The sequence below is a fragment of the Metopolophium dirhodum genome, chromosome 8 (assembly GCF_019925205.1).
Source record: "Metopolophium dirhodum isolate CAU chromosome 8, ASM1992520v1, whole genome shotgun sequence".
NCBI lineage: Eukaryota > Metazoa > Arthropoda > Insecta > Hemiptera > Aphididae > Metopolophium > Metopolophium dirhodum.
This window is the reverse complement of record NC_083567.1, coordinates 26,952,617-26,971,220: the sequence shown is the minus strand read 5'-3', so window position 1 is coordinate 26,971,220 and position 18,604 is coordinate 26,952,617. Positions and strand designations below refer to the sequence as shown.

Below are 18,604 nucleotides of genomic sequence, written 5' to 3'. Positions count from 1 at the left end.
CGATAAAAGTCTGTGTAATTTCAAAAGTTCATGGAAGTTGTTTGGTGTGAAAAAGTTATTCCACTCCACAAAAAAAGGGTAAAGAAAATTCAAATAACGAACGCACATAATATATTATATATAGGTATATATATAATTAAAAAAGGACACCGTGTGTTGATAATTTATTAACTCTAGGTATAAAACTTGTCTAGATAAACAAAATATATTATAGTGTGAATAGGTTTCTACAATTTTCCGTTTAAATTTTATTACATCGGATGCTTATTAAAAGTTGAGTATATTATACAAACAAATTCGCTGCGTATTTATCATATAATATTATGTACCTACTAGCATCTACCACCATGCGCCACATTTTTATACTTTACTATTTCTAGTAAAAGTAATGATGATTGATATACCAACATTACTAACGGTGAACGGAAAACAAATCCAAAGAAAAATAGAAAAAAAAGACTCAATGAAAAGACTGCATATTCAATTTTTTTTTAATTTTAAATACACTTGGTTATATAGTGTTTAAAATATACAATTTTAGATATAGGTTATGTACTATTATAATTTTTAATCTATTAATTAAATTTACTAAACACAATTAATATTATTTACCATTTATTCTAATTTCTTTAGAAACTTCCCATATTATTTTTTAAATCAACAGGAAAAACTCGAGTTCTTATTTATGAACGTAAAATAGAAATACCAACTCATTAATTTAAAACCTGAAAGTTAAAGTTTCTGTGTCTTGCATAGGTGAAATGTACATCTTAGATTCCCCAAATTTCACCAAAATATTCTGTAACATTTTTTAGTCATTCACTACCTAGTATTATTAATTTATTATAGCATATTTTCATTTTGGGTTCCAAAAAAAAAGTTTGATTTATATTATATAATACTAGCCGACTCGTCACAGCTTCACCCGTGATCGATTGTTTATTTTGTTTTCGGACGATGATATGTATAATTTTTTATTTAAATTTTATCGTTTAATGTGATCGGCAAGTGAATACCGGATTAATACAAAACCGGTTAATGAAAACGTATTGAAATGTTTCTAGCGGTATTAATACTAAATTAATTTTTATAGCACTTCATTACCCGAAAAAAACGCAAATCTTAAAAAAATTATGATTGTTCAACTATTTTTAGGTGTAACAAGCTGCAGCCTGCAGTAAGTGCAACTCAGCCATCCTGGTAGGCAATTTTCAATAATTCGATTTGATGCAAGATTGTACTTGATCTGCCCAAAAAACCAATGTCAACCGATAATAAATAAACACAAATAATTTCTTCTGTTGACTGTTACCAATGGGAACTATTAATAAATAAAAATAAAATTTCAAATCTAAACTTCAATGTCCCTGTTTGAGCACCTCTTTAAAATGCGAATTTTGGCAAATCCCTTCTTATTGCACGGTGAAAATATGAAAAGAACCTCTATTCCAAATTTCAAGTTCATACATTGCGTCGTTATTAAGTTACAGCGATCAGTGACTAAGTGGTATATTGATTTTATATGTATAGATTATAATCTAGAATTAGGTAATGATATTATAATTCATTTGTATAGATAAATTAGTTGGATTTTTTTTCTTAAATTCATTATTTACACGATTATTTCTTACATAATACTGTCTTAATCCATACCAATTTATTGATCCGTGTCAGTTTGATAATATTTGTCCGAGACTCGATTTTCATGGTGTCTACATAATTATATAATTATATATCATTGCAGATATCACAGTCCCGTTTCAAAAGTTTATTCTAGGTTTCGATATAAAAAGCGTATAACCTATGTCTTACCCCAGACACGTAAATAATATACAAATTATAATAATAATATATTATACCAACCCCGTTATTGTTTAATCCGACCCCTTCACTACGAATTCCAATAGTTTAGCTGGATCTGTTGCTTTCGAAATGGCGCTATTTTATTAGTCATGGAGTTGTTGAGTTATAATTTTGTAGTATTTCAAAATCACAAGTGCCTCGATGTTATTAGATGTCACGACCGCGTATATAGGAATGGTGTAATGATAGATCGTCCGTTGGATTTTCACTTCCTGAATGTAATTTTGCACGGAAATTCGTCAAATGTGTGTATAGATCTGTTTACGTACATAATCGTTCAAACGCGTTTCTCCCTTCGTCGAATATTCTCTCACATTTGAATAATTTTCCAATACTCGTGCCGGAACTAGTATAAATTCAATTTCTATGTGGAACGCATTACCACCGTGTGGAATGTTGTTTCCGTATACCGTAAAATCTGAACAATATAAAAGCTACATGAGAAAACATATTGGGGAATCCAATTTTCAAAATAATGACGAGTTTGGGTAAAATAAACATAATATGCTATTTCACTATGATATACCCCATATACGCCCGTAATAATAATATAATATGTGCATGCTAAAGTAAATCGAATCGCATTTAATACAATTGTAAGGCAAAGTGCACTAAAAACACCTCCAAACTTTTTTGTTCTTAAATATAATTTTCTGAAAAATAAGCTCCTATTATTTCAATGATGAAGATTAAGTATTAATATTGAACATTTACTATTGTTCACTCCATGACCATATATTTTGAAGTCCATCTAAGCATAGGCGAAAATCAATTCAAATTTCAGGAGGCTAACATTTTAAAGATCATTGTAAACGGGGGAGGTGAGGTGTTTCGATCCTATACAACTAAAAAAATGTTTATCCCAAGCACCATTTCCGCCCATTCTATGATGTACCATACCTATGTTAATATTTCATACTTTCTTAATAATTATAGATAATTTTAAACGCAACCGATCCGATTGTCTTTTTATTAAATAGCTAAAATGCAATAATTAGATGTAATTATTTTTTTAATGATTGAGTGAACATATTAATTAATTTCAAGTTTTATTTTTTTTTCATTTTTTTTCAATACTTTTAAATCTTTCTTAATAATTTAATACATTTACTTTTTACACGTTTCGTATTTTCATATTGTTCTTTATAACTGTATCAATAGTTTGATGATGGTAATTTACGTCCACATGCCAAAGTTATAGGTTTCTTTAGTATATTTTACAAAATAAACAATAAAATGTGAAAACTAATACTAACCTACCATGTATGACTTAATGTTATGTTCATTATTTTATTTTGCACTACCTACCTAAGACAATTCTTTTTACTGTCTTACAGCAGATTTAAAAATTGTATTCTTCGACGCTGATTAACTGTTGTGAACCTTTTCCACTTCATTGTTGTGTTAAATGTAAATTATATAGTTATTTTATCATTTTAATTTAAATAAACATAATATTTTTAAATAAAAATGAAACAAGAACATTTTTTGACAGCTAAAATTAAGTGCTCATTGTATCGTATACATCCCAATCGATACATTGGACGCGTGACTTTATTAGGTAGTTAAGTTTTTATTAGGAAATAGCAACATGGACATAGCTAGGAAGCTTCATTCTTATGAGTATTTTCGTATAATGATTTCACCGAACAACGTCTGTGATTTATTGTATTACCTTTAAAAAAAACAAACATATTACCACTTGGCAATGTGATTTTTTTTATATTTTATGACGAGATTTAGAGCACCACAATATATCCGGACGCGTTATTGGAAAAATATGTATTTATATATAGGTATATTATGGATCTGTGTTCAATACTATGATAATATTCCAAATAGTTAATGTCCAAAATGTCCAAATGTCTAATTATTTCTAAAAAATGCCTTCAAAAACGTCGTGTTATTGAGCAATTTATAGGTGCCATGATACGTTTAAATTGAAAGCCACTGTCATTGTATTAGATTTGGTGTAAAAAAAACTCTGTTCATTCATTTTCTAAAAGGCGATTATGTTTTCGTATTTTGTTTATAAATGCATTTGCAGAAGTCATACATTTTATTCGTTCGTGAATCATTAATATACCTGTATAGCTTTATACTATGGTTAGTGATTTAAAATGTGACATGTGCGTATTTTAATGAAGTGGTAATTTCTGCGCCGGTTGTCTTTTGATAATAAATCTGAAAAACATAGCTGCATAAATGTCGAAAACAGAAAAAGGTAAACTGAGTCAACAGGATATAAACGGCAAGCTTCCCTTAGGAGAAACAATAATGGTATAAAATCGATATCGCAAAACATTTAAAAATTAAAGATAATCCAAAGTCTGCCAAAACTTTTATGTATATGGCAATATTTTTTATGATATACGTACCTATTATAATGGTATATAGTGACCACGATAACTGTATGATAATTAGTTAGCAGAACTCAAACCAAAATCAAAGAAAAACGAACTTAAATAAAAATTAAAAACCATATATTATTAAAATGTAGAACTATAAAAAAAGATGCGTTTATTAGTTGAAAATTGTTAGTAATATTTATTAATAGTTTGTTTATAACCTGTGCTTTATTTTTCAATTGTTTGTCAACCATTATTTTGTAACGTATTATACATATAGTATACATTTTGGCAGTTTTTATGTTATTTTAAAATATATCAAAATACACAGGAAACGTTTTTATACGTACAGTATAATGTAAGTAAGTTTTATCCTCGTCCAAAAAAAAAATATATATTTACTATGTAAGTAGGCACCAAAAAAGTTCACGATTCTTTTTTCATTATCTATAGCTCTGAAATCAGCACATTTTTACCGATTTCCTAAACCACCATTTAATGCAATTGAATACATACATACTATGAGGTATCTCGGAAACAATTCTTAACGAATAGGCCTAAGGTTTTTTTTGACAATAGACCACAAAAGTATATTGTAAGAGTAATTTTTATGACACAAAAGGTACTGCGCAATTGCATATAAAATGACAAACAGACGTCTCATTATGCATACAACAATCGTCACTATAATAATATGTGTCTGTCCCATTGAAAACGACATTGTTAGTTATCATTATCACCGGGCAGACAACTACAGACAAAACGGAAAACAATTTTCTCATAACGATGGCAATTATTAATATCAAATACCTGTGTATATAAACGCACAATTTTCATTGTATCTGATTCAGCAAACAAATAACGATATTACTTCCTTTTTTTTTAATACAACCATAAGCGTTTAAAAAATATAATATGTCAAGTTTTTCCTTTGTGCTTTTTTTTCTTTTACATAAATAAATGTACTTTTATTTGTACATAGTCGGCAAATGAATGTCGTTAGTCGTCCGTCCAAGTTATTTTGGGTTACACGCACAATTCTAAAAGTTATTTATATGGGGTGGGTTTCCAAATGATATAAAACAGCTCGGTATTTAGTTGTAACAAAGAAAATGCAAAAATAAATATATATTTTTTTTTATGTCTGAACAACAAGACACATATTATTATACAATGTCAATTTTCATTCAATGAGACATCTATTTTGCAAGCAATATGATATGGAAAGTAATACACTTAGTATTTTTTTAAAAATAAAAAATTAATGTAGGACACTTAATATTATTGAATCATTGACAATGTAAATTGGATAAAATATGAATTTTTTTTTTAAACTTATAATACCTATTGTTTGCAATTCTGTTTTTAAATAAATATGTCAACCAACTTTTAACAACCTTTTTATTGAAATAAAAATTCAATGTATAAAAAACATAGTGAAAAATAAATATAATTATTTAAACTAAAAATACCTTAAAAATTAGGAAAAAATCACAAATATTAGCTGTATTTTTTGAGGTAAACTGTGCTCTTAATTCACATAGTTTTTGAATTACAGTGAATCATTGAATTTATACAACAATTAAGCACTACTATAATATTATACAACAAGCAAAAATACCTCATCATTGATTAATATAGGTATTGAAGAAATTATAATTAAAATGAAAATGAATATGAAATATGAATATATTTTAATAATTCAATAGCTCTACTTATAATCGATATTTTCAGATGCTGTAAAATTTTAAATTAACATATTAAACCACCATCTTATAATAGCGGATCGAAGCCCAGCTTGTATGCATAATATTGTTTGTCCAACCTGAATAATCTATATATAATAATGTATTAATGTCTGATTTCTATTTTATTGCAATCAAACCAATCTGGTTCTAATTCCTTGACAAAACAATTTTCTCGTCGACAATACAATACCTGACGACTCACGTAAATCCACATGCATTTATTTCGATTGTTTATGCTAGGACAATATTACAGTCTACACGGACTCTTCGTTAATTCTTGTATCGTTAATAGTTCGGGATGGCATTGTCTTAATAAAAACGTCTGATTTAGAACCAAAATAATTTCCAGGTGTGTATAGATTACACAACCGTCTTGGGCCTCCTTGTCGTTGACGATGCTAATCGATAGGGCGTTATACGTTAATTAATTCGGATCCTTGATAAATCACTCGAAACCACTTTATCACTGTCAGCACTGGCTTATCAGCACTTCGTAAACTTCTAATCGCGTTACCCTTCGTTTCTTCTTCTTCTTCTTATATATATATATTTATATATATTTTTTTTATAGACCAGTTAAATTGACTTCTTCTATTACCATTAAAAATGGAGGCGATAAAGAATGACGATAGTGTGCATCTAAGAACCATTAAAGTAAACAGAATGCGCATAAAATAATAAGAAGAAAAAAAGAAAATGCCATTAGCAATAAATCAACTTCGGTGAAAACTCATTTTAATGCGATTTAAACACAAATATAAATTGAATGTAAAATGACACCTTTTTGAGGGACAAAATGTTAACGATGCCTCAGTCCCAGTGACAGATTTATCTTGACTAGTCGAAGATGCGTGATGTTGCCAAAATAATTAAAATATTCTAAATACCATAAAAAAATAAACTTACTCGTTTAGGACATTACACTGCGGAACTTAATGTAATACAATATAAATTATAAAATATTTTTGTAATAAGTTTTTTTTAAGAAAACTTATGCTTATTGAAGAATTTATTTTAATATATAATGTTATTTAGGGTGAAATTTAAAATTTGAATACATAAAATAAAACTATCAATCATTAATGATTTTGCATATTTGATATAATATAGTAATTGTAAAATATTATATAATTGTTATTTATTACAAATACTTAGAGTACAAAAAAAGTCTGAAATCATTTTATATATGAAATTCTAAAAGACATAATTTAGTGTGTCACAATATGTCAACTCATTTCTTACTTATTCGGGAAATCATAGAACTCTTGAAATTATGATAATTATATAATTTAATTTTTAATGTAGATAATATTATCGTTACCATGCATTTTATTTATAATTGATTTATCGAATTTCGCATTTATTTTAGTTATTGTGAGTTACAAGTGTTTAGGAAAACGAATAATAATAATGACCGTTAATGATGTAGTTAAACGATTTGAAGTAATTTTATTAATTACATCACAATTCGAAAATAACTTTTGCCAATATTATAAAAACAAAAGGCTCCGTAAATCGATTGACTCCACAACTAATAGTTACTCCGCTGTAGCGCATTTTGAAATCCGTTAATTTGCCGTCGTCGTTGCTATTGAAAAATGAAAAGTAACTTTAGCGTTAAATTCGCTTGTCGAGAAAATGGCAGAATACCGTTCAAAATCTACGCACACGCAGTTGTACCGAAATTGCCTATATATCGCGCCGGCCAACGAATGTAACGTATTTACAACAATAATAATATTATAAATCTTAACATTATGATAATTAAAACAGTTTGTGAATGTTTTTCCCTCGTAACACGATAACTACGGGATAATTTATTTGAGTGAATTAGAACCACTAGTAAATAAACCCCAGAATATTTTGTTTAACTGAATTTCACCGATTATTATATAAGCGAATCGTTCGGGCGAGGAGATGATTTACGAAGAGTTATTATTATTTTATTATGAAAACGTTGACAGCGTTTATATAGTTTATATTTTAACATGTCCATATGTATTACGTTTATTTATTCGCGTTTTATTAATTTTCGATAAGAAGTATTTAACTATATTTTGTCTTAGTATCGTATTTGCAATTTTTAGGTACCAGTTTTAGTTGAGTTCTTGGTTTTTGTAAAACTGCTGATGAGTATTGTATTCTCTATTCACCTTATCGATATTAATGTACGACTATAGGAAATATTATTATGCAAAAATTATGAATTTCAATTCGTACAAATGATATTGTGGATTTCTTTTTCAATTAATTTTGTTTAAACGACCACGTATTATTTTCATTGCAAAAAACACCGACAAGAAACGTCTTGCAAAGTGTCGATTACGTTTTTTCTCGTTTTTTTGTATCATTGATTGAAATTGTTGATATGCGGATTGGCTTTTAGTCCTTCTGTTATAACATTTGATCATAATATTATATAATATAATGAACCTATATGATATAAGATAATAACTAACTGCATCTGAAATCGTACTCACAAACGAATGTAATAGGCACATTAAATTTAAATTAAATTTTTTACATTAAATTTTAAACAGAGAATAATGCACACGTTTCATTTAAATGGCATTTGTTTTAGGACTTCTCTAATATCTTATAAATTATACAAATGCATGCATCATCATGAGGACGACTTAAGATATAATATTAGTTGTCCATCGCCCTTTGATAAAATGCATTCAAATTGATTTGCGAAGTGACAATAATATGATATAAAACAGCTGTAATAAAATAACGAATAGTAGTCATAATAATTAATAATATATCAACATTTATAAAAATGTTTATACTTTTTTATACTTACATATAATACCTTACGGTTTACGGTTCATTATGATATTAACGTATGCAGTGTTACACATTTGTTTTTCTAGTTGTTTCGTATCATGACACATTTTCAGATGCCGATGGTTAACCCTTAACCAGTAATTAATATAATATTATCTTAGATCATGATTTTAAGTCTTAAACATTCATCGCTTCACCCAGAATCTTAATTTAAATCGTATTAATAAAATCATTTTATTCTATACCTTTTTTTTTTACGAATAAAATAATTTCAAGATATTGAGTGTGTTCTATATATTAACATGTAATTATAAAACCTACCCACTATAATATACTCTAAATACGTAATTAACGGAGGCTATTGTTCTTATACATGGTATTTACATTGGGTTTAAAGTGCCCGTTAAGTTTATAGGGGGATTATAGCGATATCAGGTAATCATTACAATAATATTGGTCGATGTGCTGCAGTTTAGGGTACACCAAAGGTGCAGTGAAGATTGTTCGGATAATGGTTAGGGTCGTATATTTGATAATTTACCAGATAATTATATTTGCTTTACTCCTCGACCGAGAAAGGTACTCCATTTTAATTAGCTATAATATCTATACAGGGGGACGGAGTGGCCAAGCGGATTAAGGCGTCGGTTGCGATGCACACCGGCGCCGGTTCGATTCCGGCGGCGGGTGGCATTTTTCTTCGGGCAAGTCACGGTATCCGAAGAGAAGTGCCGCCATCTCCCATCTGGACATATCAACGGGTGCCCACTAAAAAAATCTGCCAAACCAAAACACACGTGTTTAAACTTACAGCACCCTCCTCCACAGTAAAAAAACTACCCAATAACACAAGTTTCCGTGGGTTAATTAATAAAAAAAAAATATCTATACATTATATAATGGTATATAATATATACATGCATATAAATATAATACAATATACAGAATCTTGTTGTCTTATTCTTAATCAAACGCTTGTCAGCAGTTTTGATTTTTGGTAAAAACATTAAAGGTTCTCTACATTTCATTATTATATTTTACTATAGGTGTTCCTATTGCATTTTAATTTGATTTATCTACATCATTCCCAAATATATTTGCATAAGTACCTATAATTATTTACTTTGATTGCGAGGCTTAGAAAATACAATAATTTAGATAATATAAAATATGATAGGATTAATGTTGAAATTTTCGAAACAATCCAGAAATCGTTTGAACCGACGCAACGTCTTATAGCATAATATACTTCATAGTGGTTTGATTAACAAATATCAAAATAACCGAATGAACAAACTATCACTTAAACATGGTACTAATTATAAACTCGTTTACAACAATATCGTACAACAAAATTGTTTTGGTATATAATACGTTTCACGAATCACGGATTAAAATTTTAACTGAACATTAAATGGTCTGCAGTGTCCTATTATATTGTAGAGCTTATTCTAAGAGTATTATACTTTTATATTTTATGATTCGTATGTCAAGTACTCAACTGTATGAAATACAATATAATTTAATATTATCATGTTTAATGTTGTTTTATTATGGGAATCACCCAAGCTATCACGATTAGTATATTTATGTAATAAATATTTTTTTTCATTTCCAAATTACTGTTGCCATTTAAAAAATAGTATTCGGGTAAACCAATTTTTTTTTTTTATTTTGGTTTTTGAATAAAAAAAATCAATTTATCGTTGAAATATATAAACAGTTTATATTCCACTGATACTGATTAAAATATCTGTAAATAGTTTTGTAAATTATGTATTATAAAAAGTATAAGCCCATTTTATTTTAGTCGCTACATTTTTTTCTTAGATTTTTATTTTATTTAACAATTATATACTAAAATCTAGAATTATCTAAAAAAAAATGTTTTTGACTTTTGTTACTAGTGAGGTACACATTTTTCAATTATTAAAAATTAGTTGTTTTATATTATTGTAATATGCAAAGTAGATAGATACTAGTATATACTAGTATATAACGAACTATAAAGTTTTTCCTTGTTAAATAATAATAATAGTAATAAAAAAAATACAACGTACTTATAAATGTATTTATTTATTTTTGGTTTCTGTCACTTTATTGAGTGTTACACGATTGGGCACTTTAACCCGATGTATAAAACAAAACAAAAAATCCACAATATCGGTTGTTGAAATAGCGTTAGGTTTACGACTAGACACGCCATCAGATATATATATTTATATATATTATATAGGTTTTCAACATTATTATTTTTCTTTATATTCTGTTATCAACCGAGAATCTGGTATACGTTTGAGTTTTTACGATTTAACATAGAAAATGTTGTACATTAATCCATACGTTATATATTATATTATTTATCTTTTAGTAATAACTGTCGCCGGTACTATCAAACGTATTGTATATCCCCGGTATAGTATATTATGATAATAAATTATCACGAAAGTTCGGGGTTTGTCCGTATCGAAATGTCACGTAATGGATTGCGTTCGAAGCAGAACGGTAATATATTATAAAAACACAACATCGCGAGCAAACAGGTAGGTTCAAACTACAAACATTATGATACGTATATTTTATATATTATGTGCTCTATACAGTAAGCTCACAGGTACACGGTTTACATTATATTATGATACCGTTGTATAAAATGGGTACAGGCTGCCGTGGCGTAGACAGGATCTTAAATGAGAGGGATTACATTGTATATGGACATTGATAGTTAAACGCCCTTATAAATTAAAAGTTATCATTTTCTTTGTTTCATACAATATTTTATAATCAAATAAACCAATTAAATAAACGTAGTTAGTTATGTTATGTAATTAACTGTTGAGTTGAAAGTCTAAGACCTAAGTAAAGTAAGTAGACAATTATATCGATTATGGCAACAAAAATATCTGCTCCTATTACCCATGGTCCGAAATGGGTTGAAAAAATCATGCAAAGTAATATTTCCATGTGAACTATCCAAGGAATACCGTTAAATATTTATTTTCAAATTAAAAATAAATAATTCTATTTGAAAAGCAATTTTAAATACCTACCCATGTTTTGGAGAAAATGTTAATTTTGGTTCACTCGACCGTGGTGTATATAATATTATGTTTATCCAAATGGTGACATTTGTTATAGAAATATACTTTAGCAGTATATAGACTTTATACAACATTTTATGATGTGTATATCACGGAAAACGTCTATTTAACTAGCACCATGTGATATGCAGTGTAGTGTGTTTATCTTTTCGCTTTCGCCCTCCGCCACCCGCGTCAGTACCATCGCCGCCGTTTCGAAACGTGCTCGTCGCCCCTCTCGTGTCCGGCGTGGTGGTGCATCGTCTCTGGCAAATGCCGCTTAGAAAGAATCCACACGCGAGCGTTTACCGCGCTGTCAAAAGGCCATAATCCGCTGGGTTTCGATTTCAATCTCGAAATGGAGATGAGCACCGCCGCTCGTCGCGTGTAAAACTCCCTCGGAGGCGAATCGAATGCTTTTTAAGAAAATAATCCCCCCGAGGAATATACGCGCTGGCTCGAGTGTGCAGTGTGTGCGTGTGTAATAGGCACTCGGAGGGCGATAGACGAATGGATCGTAGTGCGGTGGAGACGGAAAAAAAGCCGCAAAAGGCCGACGTAGCCAAGACGTGAATGACAGTGGGGCAGAACCGACGATACGGGCTGAGGTGGATAGTTTATTCTTTTCCCACTCCATTACCGCGAGTGAGTGTGTATTTGTGTGTCCACCGGCCGTATATAAATATATTATATTATAGTGATTGGATTGACGATAGCTGACGCGCGAGCCGATAGTCGACTACCGATAGTGAAATGCCGGAGGAAAAAAACACGAAAGATCATAAGAAACCATTACCTACCCGTTTTACCCTACACCGTTACAACGAAGTCGGTTGTTTCGGATGTGTGAGCAACGAGTAAAATAATATTATGATATTATATAGTTTTTGATTTCGCTAATCCGCACATGGTGGTTTTTATTATTTTTTTTGCGTGGTATTTAATTTAGTTTTACTGTATAGATTTTTATAGTATCTAGCATATATATATATATATATATATACATTATACACTTTGCAAACATAATATAATATTATATTAGGTAAGTACTAGGTACATAATATTGCGCATCTCGTATAGTTTTTAAGGAACGAATAGCTGTTATACTTACCACGCAGTAGGTAGCTAATATACTGTCGTGACTAATGACATAATATATGATGTTGAAATATTAAATGAAAGAAAATTTCGTGTAGAATCGTATTTAACCTGTAAATTGTTTATTGTTTGCGATGGGCGTGTGTGTGTCCACCGGCCATAACCAACAATAGTAATACTATTATACAGTAATATTGCATCGACAATGTAGACGTTCCACGTGCGGTAGTTGACTTTCAAAAGAAATGTCCGAGAAAACGAAAACACGATAGCTTAAGAAACCATTAAGTTATATATACTTATTTGGTAGTAGAAAAATAATTTCAGTTATTTAGGAGGTAAAATAGATATATGTGAGTGATGTTTAATTGTCGTACGCTGTACAAGTTTCCGTTTGCTACGACTAATCGCTTTGGATTGACACGCGATTTTATTTTTCTACCGAAAGAATATTGTTGTATTTAATAAATTTAAGTTTAAACAATAGCCCGTAATTACTACAACAAACTTTGAATATTAGTTGAAAAATATTTAAAAATACTACGTACCATTTAAAAATAACAATAGCGTAGTGTATTATTCTGATTCAATTTTTCTCTTCCGCATTCTATCATATTATTTGGTATGCATTTATTTTTTATTCTTTTTAATGTTTGTCATCCGTCTAAGATGCGTGAAAACAAAATATTTTGTGTACTATGTTCAATCGATTTATAGTGTTTAATTTACAATTTAATTTGAGTACCTATATTGAAAATAATATTTTTTCAATCTGATCGATCAGTAATTCATTTTGACTCTAGGAATGCGATTCATACCTATATCGTATTAATTGTGAACAATAATTATAAATGTAAATATTTCTCGTCGACTATCATCTAAAGCGATGTAGTGTTGTTTTCGCAAGTGTTTTAGTGTCTAAGAATATTTTTGGAAGTAAGACTTTTAAAAATACGCATTTAATGGAAGCAATGAAAAAAGGCATCTGACCTTTTCCGGCCGGGTGGACAGTTCCGGTTACTCTTTGACAGCCATTGAACCTAATGGTGCTATAATAGTGCCCTTTGAGTACCGTACCTACATGTGTTCTCTCAGTCAACGTTAAACACAATTTCTGAAAAAACCTTATGCTACCATAAACTTATAGCTAAGATGTATTCACATTTGTTCAAAGCATCTGAAAAAAGTCGAACACTGTGAAGCATGTTTTCCAGCTGTTATAGCTAACAGTTAAACTATATAAGGAAAATAAAGTCTTCTTAATTTGTTATTATCTATACGAGTTTTTGTTAAGACGGTCCATGGCCAACTGTAATGTATGTGCGTTAACTTTTTGAAAAGAACTCGTGTGTTTTGGTTATAAAAATATACAAATGGTCATGACAATATAGTTCGACAACGGATAAGAATAGCATTAAATAATAACAATTTAAGTATTCAAACAAATACGTATTCACTAGATTTATAAGACTATGCAAATTCGTCTGTATCATTGTTTAGCCCTTTTGAATTTAAAATAGATTCGAAATACAAACGACAGTATAGAAACAAAAAAAAAAAAATATTCGCACATTGTGACATTCAACATTTCAACAATATCGATTTACTATGAGAAAAAAATAATATGTTGCCGCAACTTTCTTTGCTATTCTTGTAAATTAATGTTATAGTGTTTATATTTTACAATTTTAAATTAATTTGCGACCGATAAAACGCAATTAAAAAAAATGGATTTCTGGAATTGTTATAACCTCAAAACCCACAACGGCGTGACGAGTAATTCATTTTTAAGAAATCAAACAATAATGTAGTTGTGAACAATGAAACATGATAAACAATAAAATAAATTTATTTTCTAAAAAATATTTCTGGAAATCGCGAATAATAATTTATATGAACTCAATAATACAACCCATTAATCATTTCACTGTTATTATTCATAATATTCGTATATTTAAGTGGATTTTAACAAATGCATTAAAGTTGTAATTATTATTGTCACAAACATACAGTTATGTTTTCAGTGACTTTTTTTTTTTGATTTTTCACAAAATATGTATAATTGAATGAAATAAGTCGTATAAATTGCGTTATAAAGTAATATAATAATATCATAGGTACCTATTATAATGACTAGATACCACATACCTGGTACATATTGTATATTGAATATTTAGAATATTTACTGATATACTGAAGTTTAATGTATTGAGCTGCAGTAATCCTGATTTAATTGTTTTCGTTTTTAATAAATATACTCAGGGTAATCCATACAAAAGTAAGAGAAAATCCTAAATTGCATATAAATTATTATGAGTGAGTGAGAATGCTGAGATCACTATACGCGAACTGCATATAATACCACAATATATAGATATAATATATACTTATAAATATGTTGACTATAATATTTATTATAATATTATTATATTATATATTTATATATAATGTATGTTAACTTAAAATTTGACATTTTAAATGGGGTATTAACGCCAGCTTATATATTTTCCATATCGTTGCTTCCATCGAAAATATTATCCCCATTACCGCGAATTTGGTGAAAATTACATTTTTTCACGATAAAAAAAATGTTACAACAATAAGCGTGGAATTCGGGAGCAGTAGTCGTTGCCTCTTTAGAGGACCATTAAAATATTTCTCGTGCGTATTTTTATTTTTGATTTACTTTACATCCGTTAAAAAACGATTAAAATTATGATGGTGTTTCGATGTATTTTATTACATCTGCACACATTATACTACTGCATTGTAATGTCTTATGTGTAACGTAGTTATTGTCATTATTGTTTACAACAGTTATATTATGTTGTGATAACTAAACATATCATTTTGATTTTCAGATTCAGCTTTACGGTTACAACACTGATCTTTATTCAAATATGTCCGAAGCCCAAATGAAATCCCAAGGAATTGTCGGTGTATCACTCATGGTCCAAGTGAGTTCTAAAAAACGTCCGTTACCTTATGATTTTGGACCTTCTTAATAATTTTTATTTAACCTTACAGATTGGACAGACAACGAATTCAGAATTCCAAATGGTCACCAACGAATTCGGAAAACTTTTGTACAAAGGTAAGTTAACATTAGAATACTAATATTATTCATACTAGTACCTATACTATCATGATAAAAATAAATGTTGAATATTTTCAAATCATTGATTTCCGTAAATGTTGAGAGTTTAAAAAAATTAAAAATTAAAACTAATCGATATTAGTAATCCGTGTTAGCAGTAGGTATAACAATACTAATTCTATCAAGTCTGTATAGAACAATAATTCACCGAAGTTATTATTTACAAACTATTAAAACTGATCAGTAAACAGTTTTATTATGTGACTAACTTGGAAAAATAATATCATTGAATATCAAAAATATAGGCGAATCGTGCAAATTATAATAAATTAAAAATTAATTCGCAACAGCTGTTTAAACTATTTTAAAAGACTTAGCTGCTTAATTTGTTGTCTTTATATCAATCATATTCGTGACATTATCGTATATTGTATTGTAGCAGCTAAATTATATGTATTCGTTAGGTCGATATTATTGGAACATACTACATAGTGTATTATAATATTAAAATGGTGGTTTTTTGATCTATAAACCCTAATTATTATTAAAACATTAAATAGAATTTTTACAAATTTTTTGGTGCGTATCGTTTAACGGTTTATTTTTCTTATTCGTAATTTCGATAAAATAATTCATACGAGCTGATTTGGTAGGAGTTAGCCAGAGAAATATACGGCATTACATCGTTCTTAATTTTAAGTACAGCTCTAAAATCACTTTACAGTCACTTAACGATTTCGGCATTAATGCGAACGTGCTTTTGTCGTGTCACGTGTGTGAAAGACAATGACAGCAAACTGTGCGGTGCTAAGTCATTTTAAAACTTTGTTTTTGTCTTGAATACCACTAGACGCACACAAACGTACATTTATATATATGCATAATATGTATACGTATATGTTGCGTGATACACAACGCGTAAAACAATTATTTAATGTGATATTCTTGGACGGGAAAACATTTAAAATACAGTAAAAATATCTTAACAGAAACGGGTAAAAATCGATAAATAATTTTCTTATTATTATGTACAATACACACGTGGTACTATACAATATTATTCGAATAGGTTTTATTTGCATTGAGTTACAAGTCACAACGAAAATAATCACTCTGCTGACGCGAAATCGGAATATAGTAGTGGTCGCATTCAGATTGTTACTTAAGTACAAATTAGTTTCTTCCGAACGTTACTATGTTATTCCGGGTCGTCGTATAGTTTTCACAGTTGTTTGGAAATATTATTATTACTCAGTGAATGATTTTTAGTTTCATAGGATTATTTCGTAATACAAAGCCACCCATTTGATTTACAAGTGCAATTAAAATGAAGTTGTTCGTAATAAAATATTTTGAATCGATGTTTGAACATTTCTCGGAAATATTAACAAAACGAATTTGTTTCTTTAAACTCGATTCGCCCCACTTTAACTTATTTTTTTATGAAAATATATGAACGAATTCGTTTCAAATATTTATTTCGTAAATTCCAAACATTTTACTAAACAATAGTTAAAATTCGTCGAAAGAGTCGTGTATACGAGAAATCCGTTTTTACTACAGTATGCCGTAATGAAATATTTGACGTTTTAGGCTTTAAATGACCTACAACTTGTGTTTAACTATGAGCATTTTTATTTTCAACAGTTATTATAATATTTACCTAATTGCGTCAAAAACAAAATTATATAAAACATTTCGCTTGGAATTAGTGTAAGCTGTTTTATTTTGGTTTTATCTATTTTATAAATATTTATGAAGACGAGTCTTTACTCTCTGCTAAGTTTATAGACGTAATTTGTACAGTATTGTACTACTAGTTTTATGAATAAAATCAATACATCAAGAATTATTTTGTTAAAAAAATGAAATAAAATAAATTTTCTATGTAGAAAAATCCGTGAACGACATTAATTGTTTTTTTATGATTTTATTCCACAGACGGACCTATATTATGTTATTATTTGTTTTATTGTATCGTTTGAAATGGTTTGAACAATATATAGTTTTCACCTGTATAATATTAAAATTTTTTAGGGATATTCGAGGTATATTTGACGTGATTCGTCAAATTCTCAAATCAATTTTGTATTTTTTACTACCCAAAGTAATTATTAGAATTTAAAATAAAAACAGCACAAAAATACGCTTTATTCAAAAATAAATAAATTTAACTATAAGCATAAAACAATTGTATAGTTTCAGTTTATATGTTAAGTAGTATACTACTTATTATACATTGAATAATATCAAATATTATAAATTATTATACAATTGAATAACGATGGTTCTATACGCGTGCTTAAAAAATAAAAATATAGCAGCATGTTTGACGAAAACTAATACCTACTTATAAAAGTTGTAGCCACACGCCAACCCTGTAAATAATCATCAGCAACTAAAGCAAACCATAGCAAAAGGTAAACTTTAATGTGCCACGTTTACGATAATTTTTATTACACGATTATATTATGCGCATTGATAACCGTTTTCATTGTTTTTGTTTCAATTTGTGTGTTTTATTTAAATCATATAAGTTGTTCACGGTTTCACAAATTTTTTTCGCAACTTTTGATGTTT

At 28.8% G+C, this 18,604-nt stretch overlaps 1 protein-coding gene across 3 annotated transcripts in view; it reads left to right on the top strand.

The window, feature by feature from the left end:
- LOC132950792 (carbonic anhydrase-related protein 10) overlaps positions 1-18,604 on the top strand; it is a 108,417-nt gene that overhangs the window by 46,727 nt on the left and 43,086 nt on the right. For all 3 annotated transcript variants that reach the window (XM_061022356.1, XM_061022353.1, XM_061022354.1), the window contains exons 6-7: positions 15,789-15,884; positions 15,955-16,021. In XM_061022356.1, coding sequence (XP_060878339.1) covers positions 15,789-15,884; positions 15,955-16,021 — 163 coding nt within the window. The remainder of the gene's footprint in view (positions 1-15,788; positions 15,885-15,954; positions 16,022-18,604) is intronic.